Source organism: Hemibagrus wyckioides, linkage group LG07, assembly GCF_019097595.1.
Source record: "Hemibagrus wyckioides isolate EC202008001 linkage group LG07, SWU_Hwy_1.0, whole genome shotgun sequence".
Taxonomy (NCBI): domain Eukaryota; kingdom Metazoa; phylum Chordata; class Actinopteri; order Siluriformes; family Bagridae; genus Hemibagrus; species Hemibagrus wyckioides.
In genome coordinates, this window is record NC_080716.1 from 34,504,917 (window position 1) to 34,529,829 (window position 24,913).

General features: G+C 38.9%; 1 protein-coding gene across 1 annotated transcript in view; it reads left to right on the plus strand.

The window, feature by feature from the left end:
- Positions 1–24,913, plus strand: part of LOC131356324 (Fc receptor-like protein 5) — a 94,997-nt gene that overhangs the window by 14,975 nt on the left and 55,109 nt on the right. Inside the window, exons 4-7 of the mRNA XM_058395228.1 lie at positions 224–559; positions 871–1,146; positions 1,492–1,740; positions 22,822–22,857. Coding sequence (XP_058251211.1) covers positions 224–559; positions 871–1,146; positions 1,492–1,740; positions 22,822–22,857 — 897 coding nt within the window. The remainder of the gene's footprint in view (positions 1–223; positions 560–870; positions 1,147–1,491; positions 1,741–22,821; positions 22,858–24,913) is intronic.

Below are 24,913 nucleotides of genomic sequence, written 5' to 3' on the forward strand. Positions count from 1 at the left end.
GTGGACAGGTGTACAGAATCAGTGGTGTTGAAGTGACCCACACAGGTAAATACACCTGTAGAGGAGCAGAGAGAGGAGGTTCACACTCCTCACACTCCAGTGATGCTGTTACACTGACTGTATCAGGTGAGTGTGAAAATGTGCAATTAGACATTCGTGAAAAGCTTCTTACTGTGTATCAAATGAATCTAGAAAAAATCATCTTGTACTTCCTGATTAACAGAGAGACCACGGGCAGTACTGAGTGTATCTCCACAGAGCTGGCTGACTGAAGGAGACTCAGTGACTCTAAGCTGTGAGGTTACAGACTCCTCTACAGACTGGACATTCAGCTGGTACACAGTTGTTCCCTACAGAGACGGCTTAACTGGAATAAATAATAATGGTGGCTATAGCGTGTATGTGGAGCTCCTCTCAGACAGCAGCAGAGGATCTGGAGGCAAATACACTCTCAGTCCTGCTGCTCTTAATCACACAGGAGTTTATATGTGCAGAGGAGAGAGAGGAGAACCAGCCCTTCACTCACAGTACAGCAATCCACAGCCACTATGGATCACTGGTGAGGAAAATTAACTGTTGTGTTGAAGTGTAGAATAGAAAAGTGTGAATATAGGATCAGATTAATGCAGCATTTATTTTATGTATGCATCAGTTAAATAGTCCTCAGTGCTGGTAGAGGAATATTTTCAGGATGTTCTTCGTGTTCCCCTGTATGTTTTCTGATGTCTCCACCCCTTGTCATTGGCTATTTTTTGTTGTTAACATACAGAAAACAAAAATTAAATATACAGTCAATTCCTTTGTTCTGCCTTATTATATTGCATATTTTCTCTTTATTTGTCATTTACATGGCTCTTTTCTGTGTTTAAGGTGAATCTCCTCCAGTCTCTCTGATCATCAATCCCAGTAGAACTCAACACTTTACTAATGACTCTCTCTCACTGAGCTGTGAGGACCAGAGTAACTCTACTGGATGGACAGTGAGACGATACACACACAGTGAGAGAGTGTTAGATTGTTCACACTGGGGATCAGTTACAGGATCTACATGTAACATCAGCTTCCTCTCCACATCCTACACTGGAGTTTACTGGTGTGAGTCTGAATCTGGAGAAAACAGTAATCCTGTCCACATCACAGTGCATGGTGAGTCTTCATGTAGTGTGTTTAATGTTAAAGGAAAAGAAAAATGTTCTGAGTATGAATACATGTATGTTAGTAGTAGACATTAATTTTACTAGTACCAGTAAATGGAATTGAATCAATACTCAATAATCATGTATATCTGTACTGATGCATTCATAATTCAGTTGAATGTTTTCTCATGAGCTAGTGTAGGCAGTTTTCTACAGACTTGAATTAAATATCTGCAGACTCCACAGGTTTAGAGGGTTTTAAGTTATATACAGATAAATTAGAGAACTTTTATTTATTATCTACAGACACATCATAGTGTGTGGATTTCCTTGTTTGTGATGTTCTGTGTTCTAGATGGTGATGTGATCCTGGAGAGTCCTGTCCATCCTGTGACTGAGGGACATCCTCTGACTCTACGCTGTTTATATCACAACCCAAATCCCTCAAACCTCCGAGCTGATTTCTATAAAGATGGATCAGTAATCCAGAACCAGACTACAGGAGAGATGATCATCCAAACTGTCTCAAAGTCAGATGAAGGTTTCTACCACTGTAAACACCCAGAGAGAGGAGAGTCACCCAAAAGCTGGATCTCAGTCAGATGTAAGAAATCATTTAAATATTAATTTAAATACAACTGTGATTTAATGGGTGAAAATGAATTTATTTGTACTGCAGATTGAGCTAAAACATACAAACAGTTCAGCATGAATAAACCATGATCATTATTTTATTCTGCTTCAGGTCCATCAGGTGTAGAAGCTCCATTCTCAGTGCTCATGCTGATCTGTAGTGTGGTGACGGTCTCTCCGTATCTGCTGGTGACCATCATTCTGCTGCTCATATGTTACAGAGCTCGAGGTAAGAACTCTTTCAGTAAGTCTCTACACTTCACATAATGAGCATCATGACTTTAATTATTGTGAGAAAAACATTGACAGGAGCTACTGGGACAGTTCCTTGCCAGACCACCAGAGGAGTGAGCCAAAGTTCATCTATAAAAAGAGGATGCATTTACTGAAAAAATAGTGTCAGAGTTTCTTTGTTGTTTATGGTTTTGTGTTGATTTTAAATAATTCTGATTTCTCATTTTAATATCCTGCTGTTATTTTCTCAGTATCTTATAGACACCCTCACTGTTCTGAATGGATTTGTTTAGCTAAAGCCTGTAAACCTCCTCATGAGGTGAAAGTGATCATGTGTGTAGTGTTCAATAAGCCCTACATCCAGCTTTGTATGGAATATAAAAAGTTTATTGACTGTTATCTGAAATATGGAGTGAAATATGGTGTTGAACTAATATTGTGTTTTCTCAGTATTAGTTCTACCTCTACTGTATTTGTACTGCTGTGTTTTATTTTATTTCTTTGTAAGATTTTCTCTAGTTAAATAATGAGAAGTAGACTTAAAATGTAATGTAGTCATTTATTAGATTTTTCAGCTGTGTGAACTTTAATTGTAGTTGTTTGAGGAGATTTATGGATGAAATGTTTGATCAATTAAATAAATACATCATTTTCAGTTCACTGCTGCTATATTGTTGTCTTTTCGTTGTCTCATAATGTTTCTTGTCTCCTGCTGTAACATTATTAATCCCATGGAGGAAATTCCAAAGTTTTATCTTAAAGACAGATAACTCGATCCTGCAGTATTATTCAGTGTCAGTAGAGGATCTCAGTGCAGTAAAGGTCAGGAGTAAATGAGGAATCAAACAGAAGTGTTATTACTCTTTCTGCATGTCTACACACTGGTACACTGATGTACAGGACTAACACAACACTGAAAACCAATCAGGAAATCAACATAACTAGGTGTCTGCAGTGAAGGACATCACACACTTCCTCTAAGGAAAAACTAACATGAAAATAATTCTTGATTATTTTACTGTATTAAATAACATTAAATCCTGTTTGTTACTCTGAGACCATGCTACACCGACAGCAGCCAGCAGAGGGCAGCAGTGGTGCACACAGTGATAGCAGGAGAACAAATTACAGACTTCTCCAGGATGATTAACCTGGATTTCCTGAACCTGTCCAGCAGTATACTTAAGACCAGACTTTGACACAGCCCTTTGCTACACCTTTGTAGAGGAGTGACAGATATGTTATGTTGGTGAAGACTCTCTGTACAAGAATGATGACTCAGCTGTAATAAAATATCAGAGTAAGGATGTTTATTTACAGTGTCTGTGATGTACAAATAGTCCAAAAGTGAACCACAATATCTTAATATATAATAAAACAGAGAATAATATACACCTTCCAAACAGAGATCTGTTATGAGCCAATCAGAAAAGATTTGTGTAGGGAAGAGACTGGTGTGAGAATAATGTGCTCCAGAACTGTGTAGAGTGTTGAAAAGTGCTGAAATGAGTTAAAATAAGGATTTCTTTGAGAATATTTCCATGTATCCAGTTACTAAACCATAAGTAAAGACTTTAGACTCGTTGTTACGAGCGGACGTCATTAACTGGGACTCCAGGTCACTGGTGTTTAGTCAAGTAGCTTTTATTGTCATTTGAAGCACATACAGCTGGTACAGTACACAGTAACATGAAACAACGTTCCTCCAGGACCATGGTGCTACATAAAACACACAACTACAGGAGACAACACAGAACTAAGTTCACTACACAGACCTACACAGTACTACATAAAGTGCATGTGTGTAAACAGTGCAAGACAGTACAGTACAGTACAATAACTGACCAGGGACAGTGCAGCACTGACCACTACACAGTTTTGTAATGAATAAAGTGCAATAGTAAAATGCTGTGGATGTAAACACAATACACAGTTAACAGAAAAACAGATCATTGCGTTTTGTTATAGTGCAAATTGTCCAAAAATTATGAAAACAATCAAAATTAACTCACGCTGCAGTCGATAACAAACAAATAAATACCAATCCCTCTCTCTCTCACTGCTGCATGATTAAGGAGATCTGAAGCATGTTGTTTGATCATTTCCTCGGCTGTGTCTTTGCTCCATTTCATTACTGCAGCTGCAAAAGAGGATATTTCATAAATGTAAACAATAATAAACATTTTGCAATGCTACTGTACATGTCTGGTCCTGAAACACTTCCAGTGTCGTCATTTTTAAATCACAGATCTTTTTTCCATGTACAGATCACAGAGATATAGCCACAAACTCGTATATACACTGATCAGGTATAACATTGTGAGCAGTGAGAGGTGAAGTGAATAAGACTGATGATCTCCTCATCATGGCACCTGTTAGTGGGGGGGATATATTAGGCAGCAAGTGAACATTTTGTCCTCAAAGTGGATGTTAGAAGCAGGAGAAATGGACAGGATTTAAGCGAATTTGACCAAAAGGGCCAAATTGTGATGGCTAGACCGCTGGATCAGAGCATCTCCAAAACTACAGCTCTTGGGGTGTTCCTGGTCTGCAGTGGTCAGTATCTATCAAAAGTAAGGCTGAAACGATTCCTCCAGTAACTTGAGTAATTCGAATACAAAAAAAACCACTGAGGCAAATTAGTTGCCTCGAAACTTTTAGTCCATTTATTGTAGCTACACTACAATTCATTTCACACTAAAACAGACAGAAAACTCTGTAGAGTGTGATTACTGTAAGACTGAACTGGTGTACCACAGCACTACAAGTTCCATACTTCAACATCTCAACACGGTGAAGTTAGTGTGATATTCGGATATTAGACATCCGGAAGCGGTATTTTAGGGACCGTCGACAAATAAAAATCAGTGAAGACATATTTTGGGATAACAAGAGGTGTACCTCGTGGAGGTTTCCGGTTAGATTATTTTGGTACTAGTTTTGGGTCACATGACCTAGAAGGTATTGAAGTGATAGTGATTTTTTTTTAATTAAAAAACAAATAATTCCAAATTACTATCTATTAAGTTATTATTAATAAATTAACAAAATCAGCATGCAGTGACACATGGCATATGTAAATTTAAGAAGAAATTAGAATAACTGGGGCACGTAGCCAGGTAAGTAACAAGTACCACATTTCAGTCGTACAGAAATTTGTAGACGGTCCCTAAAATACTGCTTCTGAATGTCTGTCTAATGTCCGAATATCAAACTAACTTCACCGTGTTAATCTCTCATTCACACACAGTCCCCGCTTTAAGCCCACGGAGTAGACACAAGCTTCACACTTCACTTAGATCAATATGAACGTTCACAAATTAAGGCCGGTATAAATGTATGTGGATTGTAGGTACATGTAGTGACTATTTAAGATCATAAATCAGTATGGTGGCTAGTTATGATGTCCCTAATTTAGCCACGTTTTGTGAAAGCCTAAGCGTCATTCATTTTGATAGCCTCACTCTCTCTCTCTGTCACACACACACACACACAGAGGGTTTATTCAACAAATAACTAATTTCATGTTACAGAAAAATGTGTTAAGTAATTTGATGTGTATGGACTCTTGTTCTTCTTCCAAGTTTCCTTCCTGTCCACTAATTTTTGCCTCTTACAAAAACCACAAAGTCTTCCAGGAGGACAGTAAAGGCTTATGTCCTGCTTGAGCTGTAGTTAGACTGAAACGTCAAAATTAGGCTGGACAACATAAATGCAATGTTTAGGTATTATTATTATTATTAGTATTTTGTTTTAGATTGTACTAATTTACCTTCTTTTGTAGTAATTAGGTTTTTTTTTAATTTATATATTTGTATTTGCATTTTGAATGACAATTAGATGCACTAAATAGGTTTAGATTTTATTTTCATTTTTGTAAACAGGAAACAACTTAGTTGTTCATTTTAAGAGACCTGTCTTATTTTCTCTTACATATTTAGTATTCCTCTTTAATAAAGAAAAAGTACTTTTTATCCGATTACTTGATTAATCGATGGAATAATCGGTAGAATACTCGATTACTAAAATAATCGATATCTGTAGCCCTAATCAAAAGTGGAACAGGGAAAAGGAAGGAACAGTGGTGAACCGGCGACAGGGTCATGGGCGGTCAAGGCTCATTGATGCACGTGGGGAGAGAAGGCTGACCCGTGTGATCCGATCCAACAGACGAGCTACTGTTCCTCAAACTGCTGAAGAAGTTAATGCTGGTTCTGATAGAAAGGGGTCAGAATACACAGTGCATCACAGTTTGTTGTGTATGGGGATGCATGGCCACAGACCAGTCAGGGTGCCCATGCTGACCCCTGTGCACCACTGAACGCATCCAACAATGAGCATCAGATCTCGACCACGGAGCAATGGAAGAAGGTGTCCTGGTCAGATGAATCACATTTTCTTTTACATCACATGGATGGGAAGGTGTGTGTGCGTTGCTTACCTGGGGAACACATAGCACCAGGATGCACTATGGGAAAAGTAAAGCCAGCGGTGGTCAGTGCAGATACATCCACACGTGTATATCAGGGCTGGACATTAACGCTTGTCTGGGGCACGTGGTTTAATTTCATACTAATGTCATAAGTACCATGGAATATTTTACAATATTTAACAAGAGTAGTTTTGCAGTGTAAATACATTCATGTACTGCTAATTCATCTCCAGACTTCTCACTTCACTGCTGAAATCCAGGAATCACCTTGTGGGTTTTTTTTTTGGAATCTAAAGACTTTTCTTAGTTAGTTCCAGGTTTAAGAGAGAATCCAAACACTGAACAACACAGTCTTAATTTGAATGTTGATATTTTTAATCACATGATAAATAAATGATATCAGTATCAATTAGTACTGGTCCTGACTGACTCACCCGAGTTAAATGATCCGATTCCGCATATTAACTCATGATTCATGAGTCCGAGGTCTAAATTAACCCCATTCTTATTTTTTTGTGAAACAATTCAGAACATTATATATTATACTTTAACATTAATGCAGTTATTAAACATATCAGAGAAAAAAGAAGTTAGAAAGAAACAAATGAACAAATGTGCTTCCAGGGGAACGAGAGAGACAGAGAGAGAGAGAAAATTCAGCTGATTCTCAGTGGACTCGCGGAGCCGGGTTATAGACCGATTCAGCTGATTCTCAGTGGACTCGCGGAGTCGGGTTATAGACCGATTCAGCTGATTCTCAGTGGACTCGTGGAGTCGGGTTATAGACCGATTCAGCTGATTCTCAGTGGACTCGTGGAGTCGGGTTATAGACCGATTCAGCTGATTCTCAGTGGACTCGTGGAGTCGGGTTATAGACCGATTCAGCTGATTCTCAGTGGACTCGTGGAGTCGGGTTATAGACCGATTCAGCTGATTCTCAGTGGACTCGTGGAGTCGGGTTATAGACCGATTCAGCTGATTCTCAGTGGACTCGTGGAGTCGGGTTATAGACCGATTCAGCTGATTCTCAGTGGACTCGTGGAGTCGGGTTATAGACCGATTCAGCTGATTCTCAGTGGACTCGTGGAGTCGGGTTATAGACCGATTCAGCTGAGAATCTTACGTTTAGTCTCAGCACCTCCAAAGTGCATGATTCTTAAATGCTGATTAATAGATAATATTAAGTTATAGTTATACTTTTTGCAAATTTAGCATTTTTGTTCAGTATTTAAGATATTTATTTTTATTCCATTTGGATACTTTTACTTTTAACATATTTCATTTTTGGTTAATATAACTGATTTGCACATTTTTATATTTGTGATAAAGTTTTCTGTGTGTGTGTGTGTGTGTGTGTGTGTGTGTGTGTGTGGCACTGGTATGGTAAGTCTTGATTCTTTACTCATTAAATTATTATAGTGTATAATCACCTGCATTAATCCCACCATTCAATCACTATATATATTTCCCAGCATGATTAGAGTTTGTACAGGAAACGAGGGCTATTAAAGAATCACTGAATCACTGATTCGATTCATTTCAGTGAGTGACTCAACGAGACCCGAGTCTTTAAAAAGAATCGTTTTTACTACCGCTAGTCCGCAACAACTAACCGGAAACCTCCAAGCACCAAACACGTCACTTCCGTAAACCCAATAATAACCGTTTAAATAGTCTCTATGTGTAAAAACACCTGTATTCATACACCAAGTCCACATATTAGTATAAAATATCAAGGTTTGAATCCCTTGTACACAACTGTACTCTAACCTGCTGCGACACGCTGCTCTGACCAAAAGAGGACAAAATTAAAACATCTATCCAACAGCTAGCTTTGTCCCATCATGGTAACTAGCTACCGTTAGCTAAACGCTGGTTTCAGTCAGAGTTAGCGTTAGGAGCTAACCGGGCATTACTTTAGAAAACTGCCATAGCAGAAGAAAATATTCCCAACTGTAACGGTGCCGTTAGCTCGTTTCTGCTTGATTTAACATGACCGTCATGTAGGACGGCTAACGTGCTAGCTAGCTAACCTAGCACCAACATTTGTAGCTAGCTAACATTAGCCCTAATGCTAGCTCGACGTGTTAGTTGACTAGCGCTTAGTTATTTAGACAAAGCTTGTTCAGTCTCTTCTGCTAACGTTACAGTTGTGAGGATTTTCTTCTGCTGTGGCAGTTTTCAAAAGTAATGCCGGTGTTGTGTCCAACTCTGTTTGGGGATCTGTTTCCCCCTAGCCCCGCCCCCGGACATACTTTCTTCCAGAAGTCTACAATATAAAGCTAACACTAAGTACATTTATAATCGGAACTTAGTTGATCTTACCTTAAGTGTCTTCAACTATCTGGATGAGTTGTGACTTTTGTCTTGCTGTAACACGGTCCTGACAAGAGCAGAACATCACATGGACTACAAGCAGGAGACTCGAGCATGGAGGGGAACCGCCGTCTGATCTGAACTGCGCATGCGCGAGGGACCGCTATATACGGCAATTCTACTTTCACGAACTCGATAGTTATGATTACATTTTCATAGGAGGATGGCATTGACTAGGTTTTTATTTTAATTTAGTTTTTGAAAGATTCAAGAACAATTGTCAAAGAATCAAACAACTTGGACAGTACACTATAACAGCAATATGAACATTATGCTATGACAGACAACCACACACCACAACTGACAATAACAATATTTGAAATGAATTGATTGTTCATATTTCTAATTCATGCACCTGTTGTACTCGTCCCTAGACATAAAAACAAATAAAAAAACTCCTATCCAGACAGTCAAATACCAAACCAATTATCTACACTCAAGAGGGGACATAGTCAGACATTGTGGTGGGTGTGTCTCTCTCTCTCTCTCTCTCTCTCTCTCTCTCTCTCTATTAGAAAACAGGAAGTGGTAAAGTGCTAAAGCTTTAACTCACACTTCTGCTCAGTCAGTCAGTCATTAGAGGGACAGGATGGAGCTCAGTCCACTCTCTGTGATGCTCTGTGAGTAAATGTTCTCTTTGTGTCTTCATTAGAGTGAGTGGTGGGGTATAAAGTTGTTCATCTGCAGTCTGAATGTCCTGAGTGATGATCTTATTGTGTGATTAGGACATTGTGTGTACTTCAGCATGACTGCTCAGGTGTATTGTGTATTGTTGGAATCTGTACCTGATGGTCATCTTCTGCTGGTGTTTGCTGTATACAGAAAGGTTTTAACAAAACCATGTTAGCTTTAACTAGACTAGAGAAAATGCGTTATAACCTACATTTCCATTTTTATTACTATTATAGTCTGTGCAGGAAAACATGTTCACTCTAATACACACTAATTCCAAACTAATGACCAGACCATTTTTAAAAAATAATCACAAATCTTTATTATTTTTATGTTAAAAATAAGGGCAATAATTGTGCAGAAACAAACACTTCTCATTAGTCCTGTACACACAGAGCAGTGACCATGTTAGAGGCCTGAGAAAAGACAGCAGGGAGCGGATGTGGTTTATTTTCTATTTTCTTTTAGTAATGCGATTTCAGCTGTGAAACAGAGGAGGAGGTGTGAAGATGGACGTGTGAAAGCAACAACTAACTTTTAAATGTTGATAACAGATAGATTTAACTCCACTGACATCATCAAACTCTTTTAAAGTCAAAAGCAGTCAGTTGGAGACAAAACAACTATTCAGGGTGATAAGATGTAAGAAGATGCCATCACTGGCCATTTTATTAGGAACGCTATACTATCACTGTTACTGGGATATAAATAAATATTCTTATTTAAAAGGTTAGGAGATTTCATACTTTTTGCTATTCATCATCATGTGAAGCAATTTTTCAGATAGGAAGCTACAGTGGTCGTCTATGCCAGGAATATTGTTTATACAATTAATGATAATGAATTTATAAGTGGGAATGCTGCTGCAGCAGGTTGTGTTATCTTTAGAAAAATTGTAAAAAGAACATATTGCGGTGCTCAGGTTTGCTCAGGACTACTAGTGATGCTCCCCAAAATGAGAAGAACCTAAAAACATGCGAGCTGTGCTGTGATCAACTCATATAATCATTAAACAATCTTCAGGGTTCATTTCATTTTATTTATGGTTAATGAATCTGAAGTCTGTCCTGGGGACATTAACATGTGAAACTTTGTGAACTTTGATCACTAAGTATTATTTCAATGTAAAAAAAATAAGAACAATATTTTTGTGCAGAAACAAGCGCTTCTCATTATTCCTGTACACACAGAGCAGTGATAGTGTTAGAGGCCTGCGGTGGGCCGTCAGGGCCAGCAAGGCCTTCTCTACTGGCCTAAACAGCAGTGATCTGAATCACTGACTTGCATTTTAATATATTTAATATATTTTTCCATGAATGTGTATTAAATTATTCCCGATATTCTATTCTCTACATTTCATAGCTTTTCTCTCGTTGTGCTGCTCCCAGTAGTGTATATTTATGATAAGAGTATTTATCCGATCATATTTCAGCCAGTGGCTGACATCATGTGTTGCCAGAGTGAAAGAAATCTGCCTTAAGGCCTTCAGAATCAAAAGTGCAGGCGCCCGGAGCTTAAAATAAGTGGCAATGAAATTGTTACATTAACCAATAAGATTTCGAGTTGGCGTCACTGGGGCCATCTAGCAGGCATACGATTACGTCAGCAATTTCCCGTCCTTTGATTGGATAACTGGAGTAGTCAGAGGCAGTGAACCGCACAAACTAAATAAAGTATATATATTTTAACTCACAATGGCTGACAGAGGAGAAGAAATTGATTTGGTCTCAGACATCCTTACAAATGCATTTTCAAGGTAGACTGTAATAAAATGGACTATTCCTTGTGAGGTGTGAAATACTGTAGCCTAATTTCTTTTTTACTTTGCTATTTAATGATTGAATAGTATCTATTGTCGTAGCGTCATAATGATGGTATAGAGGTGGATTAATTCAGGAAGGACACCAGTGAAGGCCTAGGTGTGAAATGCACGGCCCACCACTGGAGGCCTGAGAGGGCAGAGAGCAGGTCACTGGTGCAAATTCAGCTGTGAAGAAGGGTGTCTGGGGGGTGAGGGAGGTGAAGTGTGAAGATGTACGTGTGAAAGCAGTCGTTAACTTTTAACTTCTGATAATGTGCTTAAATTTAACTCCACTGACATCACTGAAATCTTTAAAGACACACTGAAAATCACCATTTACAGTCAGAGACACAGCAGAGTCAGCTGGAGACAAACCAGTTATTCAGTGTGATAATATTTCTGATCATACCCTCACTGGCCACTTTATTAGGGTTATTATTATCTATTATCCTATTACTGGAACACTATACTATTATCATTACTGGTTATATTATATATGGGCAATAAGGATACTATGATACTATTACAAAAGAATTCACAATATGAATAATAATTCTTATTTAAAAATTCAGGTTTCGTCATTTTTGCTATTCATCATCCTCAGAAACTTTTTCCTGGTCAGAAGCTGCAGTGCTCGCCTATAGAATGAATTTAAGTTGGGAATGCTGGTGCAGCAGGTTGTGTTATCTCTAAAAAGAAAGTGTAAAAAGAATATATTGTGGTGCTCAGGTTTGCTCTGGACCACTAGTGATGTTCCTCACATGAGAAGAAGGTGCTGTGCTGTGATCAACTTCAGGAAACATTTTATACTGGTTAAGGTAACATTTTTGTTATGGTCTGTACTGTGAAGCATCTCAGTGTAATAAGTTCATTCTAATACACACTAACGTCAAACTATTGTCTAGTCTTATTCACTTATTTGGGTCAAATTTATCAAAGAATTATTCAAAAATTAACACTTCTCATTAGCCTTTTACACTGACACACACAGGGCAGTGACAGTTGTGGTTTAGCTTCTTTTTCTCTGTTCAGCAGTGAAGAAGGGGAGGAGGTGTGAAGCTGGATGTGTTAAAGCAATAACTGACTTCTCAAGATGAAAATATTTGCATGTTGCATGCATTCAATATGTTTATGACATCTTGTCCAGTTCTTCTTCTTTCGGCTTTTCCCTTCAGGGGTCGCCACAGCGAATCATCTCTCTCCACCTATCCCTATCTTCTGCATCCTCAACACTTGCACCCACTAGCTTTATATCCTCGTTTATTCCATCCATATACCTCCTCTTTGAATTCCTCTTTGCCTCCTGCTTGGCACTAGCAATTCCACTGCTGCCTCTCCTAGACACTTCCAGACCTCCACCTGGATGTCGTCAGGACCAACTGCCTTTCCACTTTTTATCCTCTTCAAAGCCTTCCTGACTTCATCCTTTCTAATCTTATCTACTTTCTGTTCCACAGAGTTCACCCCTTCTACTCTTTTTTCAATCTCATTTTACTCGTTCATCAGCTCTTAATGTACTCCTTCCATCTCCTCTGTACACTTTCCTCACTTATGAGCACCTTTCCATCTCTATCCTTAATAACTCTAACTTGCTGCACATCCTTCCCATCTCGATCCCTCTGCCTAGCTAACCTGTACAAGTCCTTCTCTCCTTCTCTAGTGTCTAACCTAATGTACAACTCATCATACGCCTTCTGCTTGGCCTTAGACACCTCCCTCTTCACTCTGCGCTGTAACTTCTTGTATACCTGTCTATTCTCTTCCTCTGAATACTATCCTGAACTTCCTCATTCCACCACCAAGTCTCCTTATCTTCTTTCCTCCCTCCAGATGACACACCCAGCATCTTTCTTCCTGTCTCCCTGATCACTTCTGTAGTTTCCCAGTCATCTGGCAGCACTACCTGACCACCCAGAGCCTGCCTCAACTTCTGTCTAAATTCCTCACAACATTCCTCCTTTTTCAGCTTCCACCACTAGGTTTTCTTCTCTATCTCTATCTTTGACCTCTTCTTCTTACAGACCATCAAAGTCATCCTACACACCACCATCCTATGCTGTCTGGCTACACTCTCTCCCACTACCACTTTACAGTCACTAATCTCTTTCAGATTGCCTCTTCTACACAGTTGTTTATGACAAATTCTGAGGCTGCCACCTGCATCATGCAGTAAAAATCAAGATGCATTAGACCAGATGTCCAGTATTCAAATGGTCAGTTTGGGTGAGCCTGTGTCCACTTTGGGCTTGGATTCCTTTTCCTGTCTGACAGGAGTGATCTTCTGCTGTTGTAGTCAAATCGCCTCAAAGTTCCATGTTTTGTGCATTCTGAGATTCTTCTTAAAGAGGCTGTATGACATATGCTGCATTCAGGAGGCTGGGTGGAAGGCAAAAAAAGTGGTCTTTTATTCAGTGCACTTTTGGGTAAAGGGCAGTGGAGGGATAGAAGGCACATTGAGGAGCAGAGGTGCTAGCATGCAGGCAAAAATAGAACTTGACCGCCCGAGCATGATAAGCCCCATGATATTCTCACTGTAGCTCCAACAGGAGAAGAAGCTCTTGCTGCCTGACTGGCTGCCTGTTTGGCTCTCTTCTGCCACCCTGTCCTGCAGCCTCGCTAACTCCTGCTTTCCTCAGTGAGGCTGTTGAAATTGTTCTGTTCTTTCAGCACTCATGCAGTAGAGAGGAGCATTTTTCTGCTGCTTGTGGGCAGCGGTGTGGGCACGGCCTTCACTATATAGAAAGGTTTAAACAAAACCATGTGAACATTAACTAAAAATTCAGAGAAAATGTCTTATAACCTACATTTCCATTTTTGTTACTATTATGGTCTGTACAGAGATGTTCACTATAATACACCTTAATACTAAACTAATGCACAGAACATTTTTTAAAAAAATGAATCACAAGCCATGAATTACAAATGATCAGTAATTATTATTTCCATGTGAAAAATAAGAACAATATTTTTATGCAGAAACAAGCACTTCTCATTAGTCCTGTACACACAGTACACACAGTGATAGTGTTAGAGGTTGTGTTAAAAAGAAATTGTAAAAAGAATATATTGGGGTGATCAGGTTTGCTCTGGAACACTAGTGATGTTCCTCACATGAGAAGATAGCACTGTTCTGTGATCCACTTCAGGAAACTTTTAATGCTGGTTATGGTTGCAGGAACTCTAGAGCTTATACTGGAGAATATACTTTATAACCTACAGTAATATGTTTGTCACTATTATGGTCTGTACTGTGAAGCACCTCAGTGTGATAATGTCATTCTAATACACACTGTTGTTTAGTTTTATTCACTTATTTGGGTCAAATTTATCAAAGAATTCTGCAGAATAAACACTTCTAATTAGCCTTTTATACTGACACACACAGGGCAGTGACAGCTTTAGAGGCCAGAGATTGGCGGTTGTGGTTTAGCTTCTTTTTTGATCTGTTCAACAGTAAAGAAGGGAGGAGGTGTGAAGCTGGATGTGTTAAAACAATAACTGACTTCTCAAGCTGAAAATATTTGCTTGTTGCATGCATAAATATTGTTGATGACAAATTCTGAGTCTATCACCTGCATCATGCAGTAAAAATCAAGATGCATTAGACCAGATGTCCAGGTTTTAAAAGGACAGTTTGGGCAAGTCTTCTTTAGGCTTGTATTCCTTTTCTTGTCTGACAGGAGTGATCTTCTGCTGTTGTGGTCTATCTGCCTCAAAGTTCCAAGTTTTGAGCAATCTGAGATTCTGCTTAAAGACTGGCTGTTTGAGATATGCTGCATTCAGGAGGCTGGGTGGAGTGAAAAAAAGTCTTCTTTTATTCAGTGCAGGGTAAAGGACAGTGGAGGGATGGAAGGTTAATGGAGGCGCAGAGGTGCTAGCATGCAGTGGTGAAACATGCTAAATGTGCAGAAGTTCCAAACATGCTGAGCCCCATGATATTCACCCGGAAGCTCAAGGAGGGTGAGGAGCTCTTGCCACTGCCTGATTGGCTCTCTCCTTACGCCCTGTCCTGCAGCCTCACAAACTAATTCACACTAATTCACACTAATACCAAACCATTGTCTAGTTTTATTTACTAATTTGAGGCAAATTTATCAAAGAATTATGTAGAAATAAACACTTCTCATTAACCTTATACTCTGACACACACAGGGCAGTGACAGTTTTAGAGGCCTGAGGACAGAAACAAGTTGGCAGTTGTGGTCTAGCTTCTTTTTTCTCTGTTCAGCAGTGAGGAAGGGGAGGAGGTGTGAAGCTGCATGTGTTAAAGCACTAACTGACTTTTCAAGATGAAAATATTTGCATGTTGCATGCATTCAAGATTTTTATGATAAATTCGGAGCCTACCACCTGCATCATGCAGTAAAAATCCAGATGCATTAGACCAGATGTCGAGTTTTCAAATTGTCAGTTTGGGTGAGGCTGTGTCCACTCTGGGCTTGGATTCCTTTCCTTGTCTGACAGGATCCTTGGTGGAGATCATCAAGAGCGTCCTGAGCAGCTGCATCACTGCCTGGTTTGGGAACTGCATCGTCTTGGATCGCAAGACCCTTCAGCAGATAGTGAGGACAGCTGAAAAGATAATAAGAGTTTCTCTTCCCTCTATCACAGACATTTACACTGCACGCTGCATCTGCAAAGCTAACAGCATTGTGGCTGACCCCACACACCCCTCACACACACTCTTACACACCCCACACACCCCTCACACACACTCTTACACACCCCACACACCCCTCACACACACTCTTACACACCCCTCACACACACTCGTCACCCTCCTGCCATCTGGAAAGAGGTACCGGACCATTCGGACCCTCACAACCAGACTGTGTAACAGTTTCTTTCCTCAAGCCATCAGGGTCCTCAACACCCAGGACTGAACTGTTCTACACTCTCACACACACACACCCAGGACTGAACTGTTCTACACTCTCTCTCACACACACACACCCAGGACTGAACTGTTCTACACTCTCTCTCACACACACACACCCAGGACTGAACTGTTCTACACTCTCTCTCACACACACACACTCAGGACTGAACTGTTCTACACTCTCTCACACACACAAACCCAGGACTGAACTGTTCTACACTCTCTCACACACACAAACCCAGGACTGAACTGTTCTACACTCTCTCTCACACACACACTTAGGACTGAACTGTTCTACACTCTCTCACACACACACACTTAGGACTGAACTGTTCTACACTCTCTCACACACACACTCAGGACTGAACTGTTCTACACTCTCTCTCACACACACACTTAGGACTGAACTGTTCTACACTCTCACACACACTCAGGACTGAACTGTTCTACACTCTCTCTCACACACACACTTAGGACTGAACTGTTCTACACTCTCTCACACACACACACTCAGGACTGAACTGTTCTACACTCTCTCACACACACACACTCAGGACTGAACTGTTCTACACTCTCTCACACACACACACTCAGGACTGAACTGTTCTATACTCTCTCTCTCACACACACACACACACACACACTCAGGACTGAACTGTTCTATACTCTCTCTCTCTCACACACACACACACACACACTTAGGACTGAACTGTTCTACACTCTCTCACACACACACACTCAGGACTGAACTGTTCTACACTCTCTCACACACACACTCAGGACTGAACTGTTCTACACTCTCACACACACACACTTAGGACTGAACTGTTCTACACTCTCTCACACACACACACTCAGGACTGAACTGTTCTACACTCTCTCTCACACACACACTCAGGACTGAACTGTTCTACACTCTCTCACACACACACACTCAGGACTGAACTGTTCTACACTCTCTCACACACACACACTCAGGACTGAACTGTTCTACACTCTCTCACACACACACACTCAGGACTGAACTGTTCTATACTCTCTCTCTCACACACACACACACACACACTCAGGACTGAACTGTTCTATACTCTCTCTCTCTCACACACACACACACACACACTTAGGACTGAACTGTTCTACACTCTCTCACACACACACACTCAGGACTGAACTGTTCTACACTCTCTCACACACACACTCAGGACTGAACTGTTCTACACTCTCACACACACACACTTAGGACTGAACTGTTCTACACTCTCTCACACACACACACTCAGGACTGAACTGTTCTATACTCTCTCTCTCACACACACACACACACACACTCAGGACTGAACTGTTCTATACTCTCTCTCTCACACACACACACACACACACTCAGGACTGAACTGTTCTATACTCTCTCTCTCTCACACACACACACACACACACTCAGGACTGAACTGTTCTACACTCTCACACACACACACACTTAGGAAGCTTCTTGAATCTTGAATCTTGAGGAGTGATCTTCTGCTGTTGTGGTCTATCTGACTCAAAGTTCCATGTTTTGTACATTCTGAGATTCTGCTTAAAGAGTGGCTGTTTGAGATATGCTGCATGCAGGAGGCTGGGTGGAGTGCAAAAACAATGTTTTTTTATTCAGTGCACTTTTGGCCTAAGGGTAGTGGAGTGAACTTTCTGCCCTGCACCTGCTCCATGATACTCTCACTGAATCTCCAGGAGGCAGAGGAGCTCTTGCCCCTGCCTGTTTGTCTCTCTTCTGCTGCCCCGCCATGCAGCCTCACTAACTCTTTAATACCAAACTAATGCACAGCACATTTTCAAAAAAATAATCACAAATCCTGATTTACTAAACATGACTAATTATTATCTCCATGTTAAAAATAAGGGCAATAATTGTGCAGAAACAAACACTTCTCATTAGTCCTGTCCACAGACAGAGCAGTGACACTCTTAGGGGCCTGAGAGCAGAGAGAAGTTTGAGGATGTGGTTTATTTTCTATTTTAATGCAGTGGTACAAATTCAGCTGTGAAGAAACAGAGGAGGTGTGAAGATGGACGTGTGAAAGCAATCAATAACTTTTAACTTTTTAACTGTTGATAATGTGGATAAATTTAATACCACTGACATAACTGACAATCCTTTAAAGTCATAACTTGTATATATAGGCATTGAGGATAAAATACACCATATGAATTATTATTCACCCATTCAGTTTACTGGTTCTTCCCTCTTGAGGACCATGTGGAGGATCATGTGGAAATCCAGTGGAGGCTTGTGGTGCCTCTCGGACGGCAAAAAGGATGTAGGGAAAGAGGAGGTCCCAGGTCCTCCGTTCCTCATCTACCACCCGCTTGTGTCTGTTTTTGTGTCTGGTTGAAACTCTCCATCAAGCTGTCCATCTGGTGGTTGTAGACAGACATGGTCAGATGTTCAACCTACAACAACTGACACAGATCCACCATTAGTCTAGAGACAAAAGACATACCTTGGTCCTTGAGGATGTCCTTGGGGATGCCCACTTAAATAAAGAGGATGAACAGTTCCCTGTCAATGTTGCGTGAGGTTGCTTTCTGATGTGAGACCTCAGTTTGCGTCTGTGATAGCTTCTGACTGTGGAGGTGTGACTATATTTTCTATATTTAGTGCGAAGTTAGAATGAGATCAAGAGTGTGACCTCCATTATAAGTGGGTCTAATTACATTATGATTAACATCTACTGAATCTAAGATGGACACACCTGCTATTTTCAGAGGACCTTCTAACTTATCAAAATAAATATTAAAGTCTTCCACAATTAATGTTTTTCAAAGGAACAACTAGATGTGAAATGAAATCTGCAAATTCAGGGAGGAATTCAGAATATGGCCCTGGAGGTCTGTTAATAACAATTAGTGGAATCAACTCCTAGAATCTGTAGACTTATTGTCCATACGAGTCATAATGAATTAGAATGAATTTAGAATTGGGGAATGCTGGTGCAGCAGGTTGTATGAAAAAATGTCAAAAGAATTTGGGTGCTCAGGTTTACTCAGGACCACTAGTGATGTTCCTCACATGAGAAGAACCTAAAAACATTGGAGTTGTGCTGTGATTTACTCATATAATCATTAATCCATTTTCAGGAAACACTTCATGTTAGTTAGGGTGAATGAAGCTGGAGCCTATCCTGGGGACACCCAGATGCAGATCCAATTTAATTCAATTCAATTCAATGTATTTGTATAGCACCTTCTACAATGGACATTGTCTCAAAGCAGCTTTACAAAAGAAGAGAAACAGAGGAAGGAGAGAAAACATACATACATACATACATACATACATACATACATACATACATACATACATACATACATACATACATACATACATACATACATACATACATACATACATACATACATACATAAATAAATAAATAAATAAATAAATAAATAATTAAATTAAATTATTAAACTATTTTATCCCTATTTTTTATCCCTAATGAGCAAGCCTGTGGGGATGGTGGCAAGGAAAAACTCCCTGAGATGATATGAGGAAGAAACCTTGAGAGTAACCAGGCTCAGAAGGGAACCCATCCTCATTTGGGTGACACTGGACAGGAAATAATGTAACTGTAACTCATTAATGTCCTTTCTACAACAGCAATCTACGGCCCATGAGGAACTATTAGGTCACTGTAGTTTCTGAGTTCATTATAGACACTAATTCTTTGCTGTCACAAGCTGAGTGATGTGTTCATATATTCTGGTTCTAGTTAGCACTCTAGCGGCTGTGTTCTGGACTAACTGGAGCTTGTTTATTCTCCTACTGGAACATCCAGACAGTAAGGCATTACAATAATCCAACCTAGAGGTAACAAAAGCATGAACTAGTTTTCTGCATCATGAAGTGACATCATATTTCTTATCTTAGAAATATTTCTATAATTATAAATATTATTTTAATTATTTTTATTATTATTATTATTTTAAAAATAAAATAAATTGTTTTTTGTGGAAACAAACAATTATCATTAGTCAAGCTTTATGTAGTAAGACTCAGGGTGGTGGCATGTGTGTTTACAACCACACAGAATGGTGCAAGAGTTGTGACTGTTAGATGCAGGCCATTTTATATACAGCGGGAATTTACCACTGTTTTCACTGTCAAAGTGTACATTCCCATAAGTGCCAAAGATAAGGAGGCACTGTGTGAAATATATGGGGCTATGAGCTGCAGAGTGCTGACCCTGATGGACTGTTTATTATCGCCAGAGACTTCATATATTTCTCTTCTAATGAATGAGTATCATAAACCTAACCTAAACCTAACCATAAACTGAAGCCTAACCCCACACTGTCTATCTCTGTATGGAGGGGAACCACTGGTCAATTTCTCCCACTACGGAGTCTTTTGGTGATCCAGAACTCACCTGTAAGTGAGAAAGGAAAAGGGGTCTGATATTATAAGCTAGAAGGTCAGTGATGAGTTGGGTCACTGTCCTCATTCACTGTTTTACCCAGGTGTATATTTGGTGCTGATATCCAGGTAGAAATGTCATCTGTCATTAGCTCCAACCTCACTTTCAAGTAAAGTTTCTAAGATGAATTAGGTGAATTAGGATTCCTTCAGTCCATTCTTCCCTCAGTGTCCATAACTCAAAGTTCTGTTGTCCACAGTTTACTCTTTATGTTGTCTGGTGTCCAACATACCTCCAGACCATCCCTAAAACAAGATTCTTAACCTAAAACAACCTATAAATTGGTCCTCTGTCCTAATGGACTCTTTTAATTCTCTCTCTTTGTGATGTTACTGACTTTAGTTATTATAATGGACTTTCCATAACCAGCCGCAAAATATCACCTACAGTGCAAAAACTGCAATAAGCCAATGGATAAAAATGACATTTTCACTAAACCTTTAAAACATAACTACATATGTTACTAATCCTCTGTATGACCCAGTGGTCAATAATTTTGTAGCAGCAATTTTATGATTCATCATTAATCAGCATCAAACACTCAAACACACTTTTTCATATATCTGAACAAGCAGACTAATATTCCAAAATACAACAAAGCAAAATAAAGAAAATGGAAAATGATAATAAATAAATAAATAAATAAATAAATAAATAAATAAATAAATAAATAGGGCTGATTGTCTGAAGTTTCGTATTAAAAATGAAATTTAAGTGCACATGAATTAAGACTTATAATTTAAAAAAAAAAAAATACTAAAAAATTATTTGGCAATTATGCGAATTTAGTTAGCACATAAAAAAATTAATGAATAGAATTTTAATTGGCCCTAAAATAATAAAATAATGCTGGTTTTATTTGTAATGATCAAGTGAATCTTAATCCACTGACTACAAGATGCATTACATTTAAGAAAGGCACCTGAGCTAGCCTCTATTTGTCTCCACATTCACACACATCTTCTAAAAAGAAAAAGAACAGCACCGTCTGCTGGGTCTCCTGTAGCATCACAGATCAGGAAATACAGAAGTCGATACACACACACACACACACACACACATCCACACACACACACACACACACACATACACACACACTCTCATATACAAGCCAGAAACACTCTGGCCATTCTACTCAGACCTCTCTCAGCAGGGCATTTATCTTTTCTTTGTGATCAGTGTATCCATATCTGTCATGAGAAGAGAATCTGTAATTAATGAACTAATGCATAACTATTATTTTTAACTTATTTTAAAATAATCACTAATCATTTTATTATTTACTAATTATCAATAATTATTATTTTCATATTAAATATAAGTGCAATAATTGTTTCTGGGAGCCGTTCTCTGGTGCAAATTCAGCTGTGAAGAAGCGAGGTGTGAAGATGGTGTGAAGAACTTCTATCTTTACTGGTCACTTTATTAGGAACACTTTACTGGAACACTATACTCTTACTATTACTGGGTATATTATACTATGACTATACTGTTATTGTACATTCTACCACATCCCAAAGGTTGTGATCAGATTCAGATCTAGTGACTGTAGAGGCCACTGAAATACACTGAACTCATTGTTTTCTTCATGGCATGAGTTTGCAAGGACTTTGTGCTTTGTTATATGGTGCAGTATAACGCTGGAGTTAGCTGTAAATTTTGTTCATAAATGAATCAAACTTCAAACAATGTCTGACTGGTATTAAGGGATGAAAAATGGATCAAGAAAACATTCCTAGACCGCCACGAGCAGCCTGAACTGTTCACATGCAGGTTGGTGTCATGGATTCATGCTGTAGACACTAAATCCTGATCATCTACATCATGGTACAGAAATCATGATTCATCAGACCAGACATTCTGTTTCTAATCTTCAATTCTACAATTTCCATCAGCCACTTAGACAAGCTCATACTGAACCATTACTATCACAGTGCAGGTGTAAGATAAATAGATAAGCCTGTAATTAACTGAGCGCTTAAGTACAGAAATGATGATATTAGTTAGAATTGCAGAATTTTCTCCTTCATGGTCCTGACTTTAGGTGGACAGGAGATAAACAGTAAAGTGGAACCACTAAATGAGAAAATGGACCAGAATCTCTTACTCCAGCAAGAGAGTACAGACCTTTAATAACATCCAACTTATTAACATATTTATGTCATGTTCTGTTTCTGTTTCCTTTTTAGTGCTGATTTCACTTATACCAGTGGCCCAGGCTCAAGGTGATTTATATATAGTTTATCCTTTATATTGTCTGGAGATTTGCAGTTAAGTTTGTAAATGCAGTTTATAAATGCAGTAAATTGTTTTATTGTCAAAAGATTTTATGCTGCTTAAATGTCAAATATAAAACAGCCCAAGTAGTACTAAATAAAATGCTCCATGATGCCCCTGGTTTCTTAATATTAAGTAGGTTACACATATCAGTATCAACAAGTAACAAAAACATGTACTCACACTCACTCTAAACATGATATTAGTAGTGTAGACTTGGGAATGACTTTATGTAAGGTTTATTAACAACAGAATGTTTTATAGGGAGTCCTAAAGCTGTGGTGTCCATAAAGCCTGATACACATGTGTTCATTGGAGAGATTGTTACTGTCAGATGTGACATACAGGGAGGAGGAGACACTCAGGGGACTTACAGCTGGAAGCTAATTAATAGTGAAGATGGAAGAGAGAGATTCTCCACAGACAACACAAAGCAGGTCGTCAAAATCCAGTCTGTTAAAGACAGTGGTACCTACACCTGCAGTATAAAGGGGAGAGACTCTCAGAGCTCAGAGATCAGTGATGCTGTTACACTGACTGTATCAGGTGAGTGTGTGTGTTTTTATTTCTTATTTAATATGTTAACATTATTTATTAGGATTCAGATTTTCCTAGAAGACATTGAAATTATAAGGTTTTAACTGAAAATTCAGTACTTTTGAGAGTTTTTGATGATCAGCATCATCCACATCAGTCTCTGTCTCATCACCTGAGGTAGAAATCCCTCACAGCATTTAAATACACACCTCATTATCTTCTCTTCACTTGACTGATGTCTGTTTACACAAACACCACTGTGGAAATGATCCCTGATTCACTTCTGTTCTGTTGGCTATATTTCTATTAATGTATTTGAATTAAGTCATTTAAATATTTAATAACTTGTAAAATTTTATAAAATGTATAAGCACTCCCCTGTTTTAATGATGATGTGATGCACAGGAGCATCCAGTTGTAGAAATTTCTAATGAATTTTTCTAGTCTGCTTCATATACATTCATTAACTAGCATAATAATAGAATTACTTAGATTTTTTTTAAAAAAGCCAATAGTCAGATAGAATAAACTTTCAAATATCTGAACTGTCATGTGAAGTGATCCTCTAAACGGAGATAAATAATAAATAATTAATAATAATAATAATAATAATAATAATAATAATAATAATAATAAATAAACTCTCAACTGTGTGTCTCTTCTGTGTCTTTAAGGAGAATGAAAAAGTCCTCTGTCATGGTTTTACTATATGAATAATATTTTTGATCATTTGAATCATTTTAGGGAATTGCAGATATGTTCAGATGGTGGTGAGAATACATAAAATAAAATCTAAAAAACACAAAACACTTCAATTCAATCATGAACTTTGTTCCATAGAAAATAAACTGACTACCAGCCGTGTAAGAAAACATACAACTGTAACATCTGGTATCAAATATTAAATATAAATGTTTGTTTTAGACACAAAGCATCTGTTAGACACAGTGAATCTACTGCTTATGTTGTAAAGTGAAAAGCAGCTCTGACTCCTTCATCATTTCATACCAACAGCAAAACCCAAAGCGACTGTGAGAGTGAATCCTCAGAGCTCCGTCTACACTGGAGACACCGTCACTCTGAGCTGTGAGCTGCAGGGGACTGGATGGGGGTTTGACTGGTACAAAAAAAATCAGAAACAGAATCTGAACAGTGAACAAGAGAACACACTTAAAGTGACAGTCGATAATGCAGGAGAAACAGAATACCAGTGTCGGGCATCTAGGCTGAACTTCGACGACTACGGTGAGACTCACTCCTACTACACAGACCTCAGTGATCCGGTCAAGATTACTGTGAGCGGTATGTCATGATTTTTTCCTCATTTTGGCACGGAAGGGGTAAGAAAAAATATTGCTTAATTATTGCACTTCCTTTTTTTTCCAGAATGTTCAAGATTATCTTGAAATACATGTTCAAAAGTATTTAAACGTATTTCCATCGGCCAGCACAGCGCGCGCCGTGACT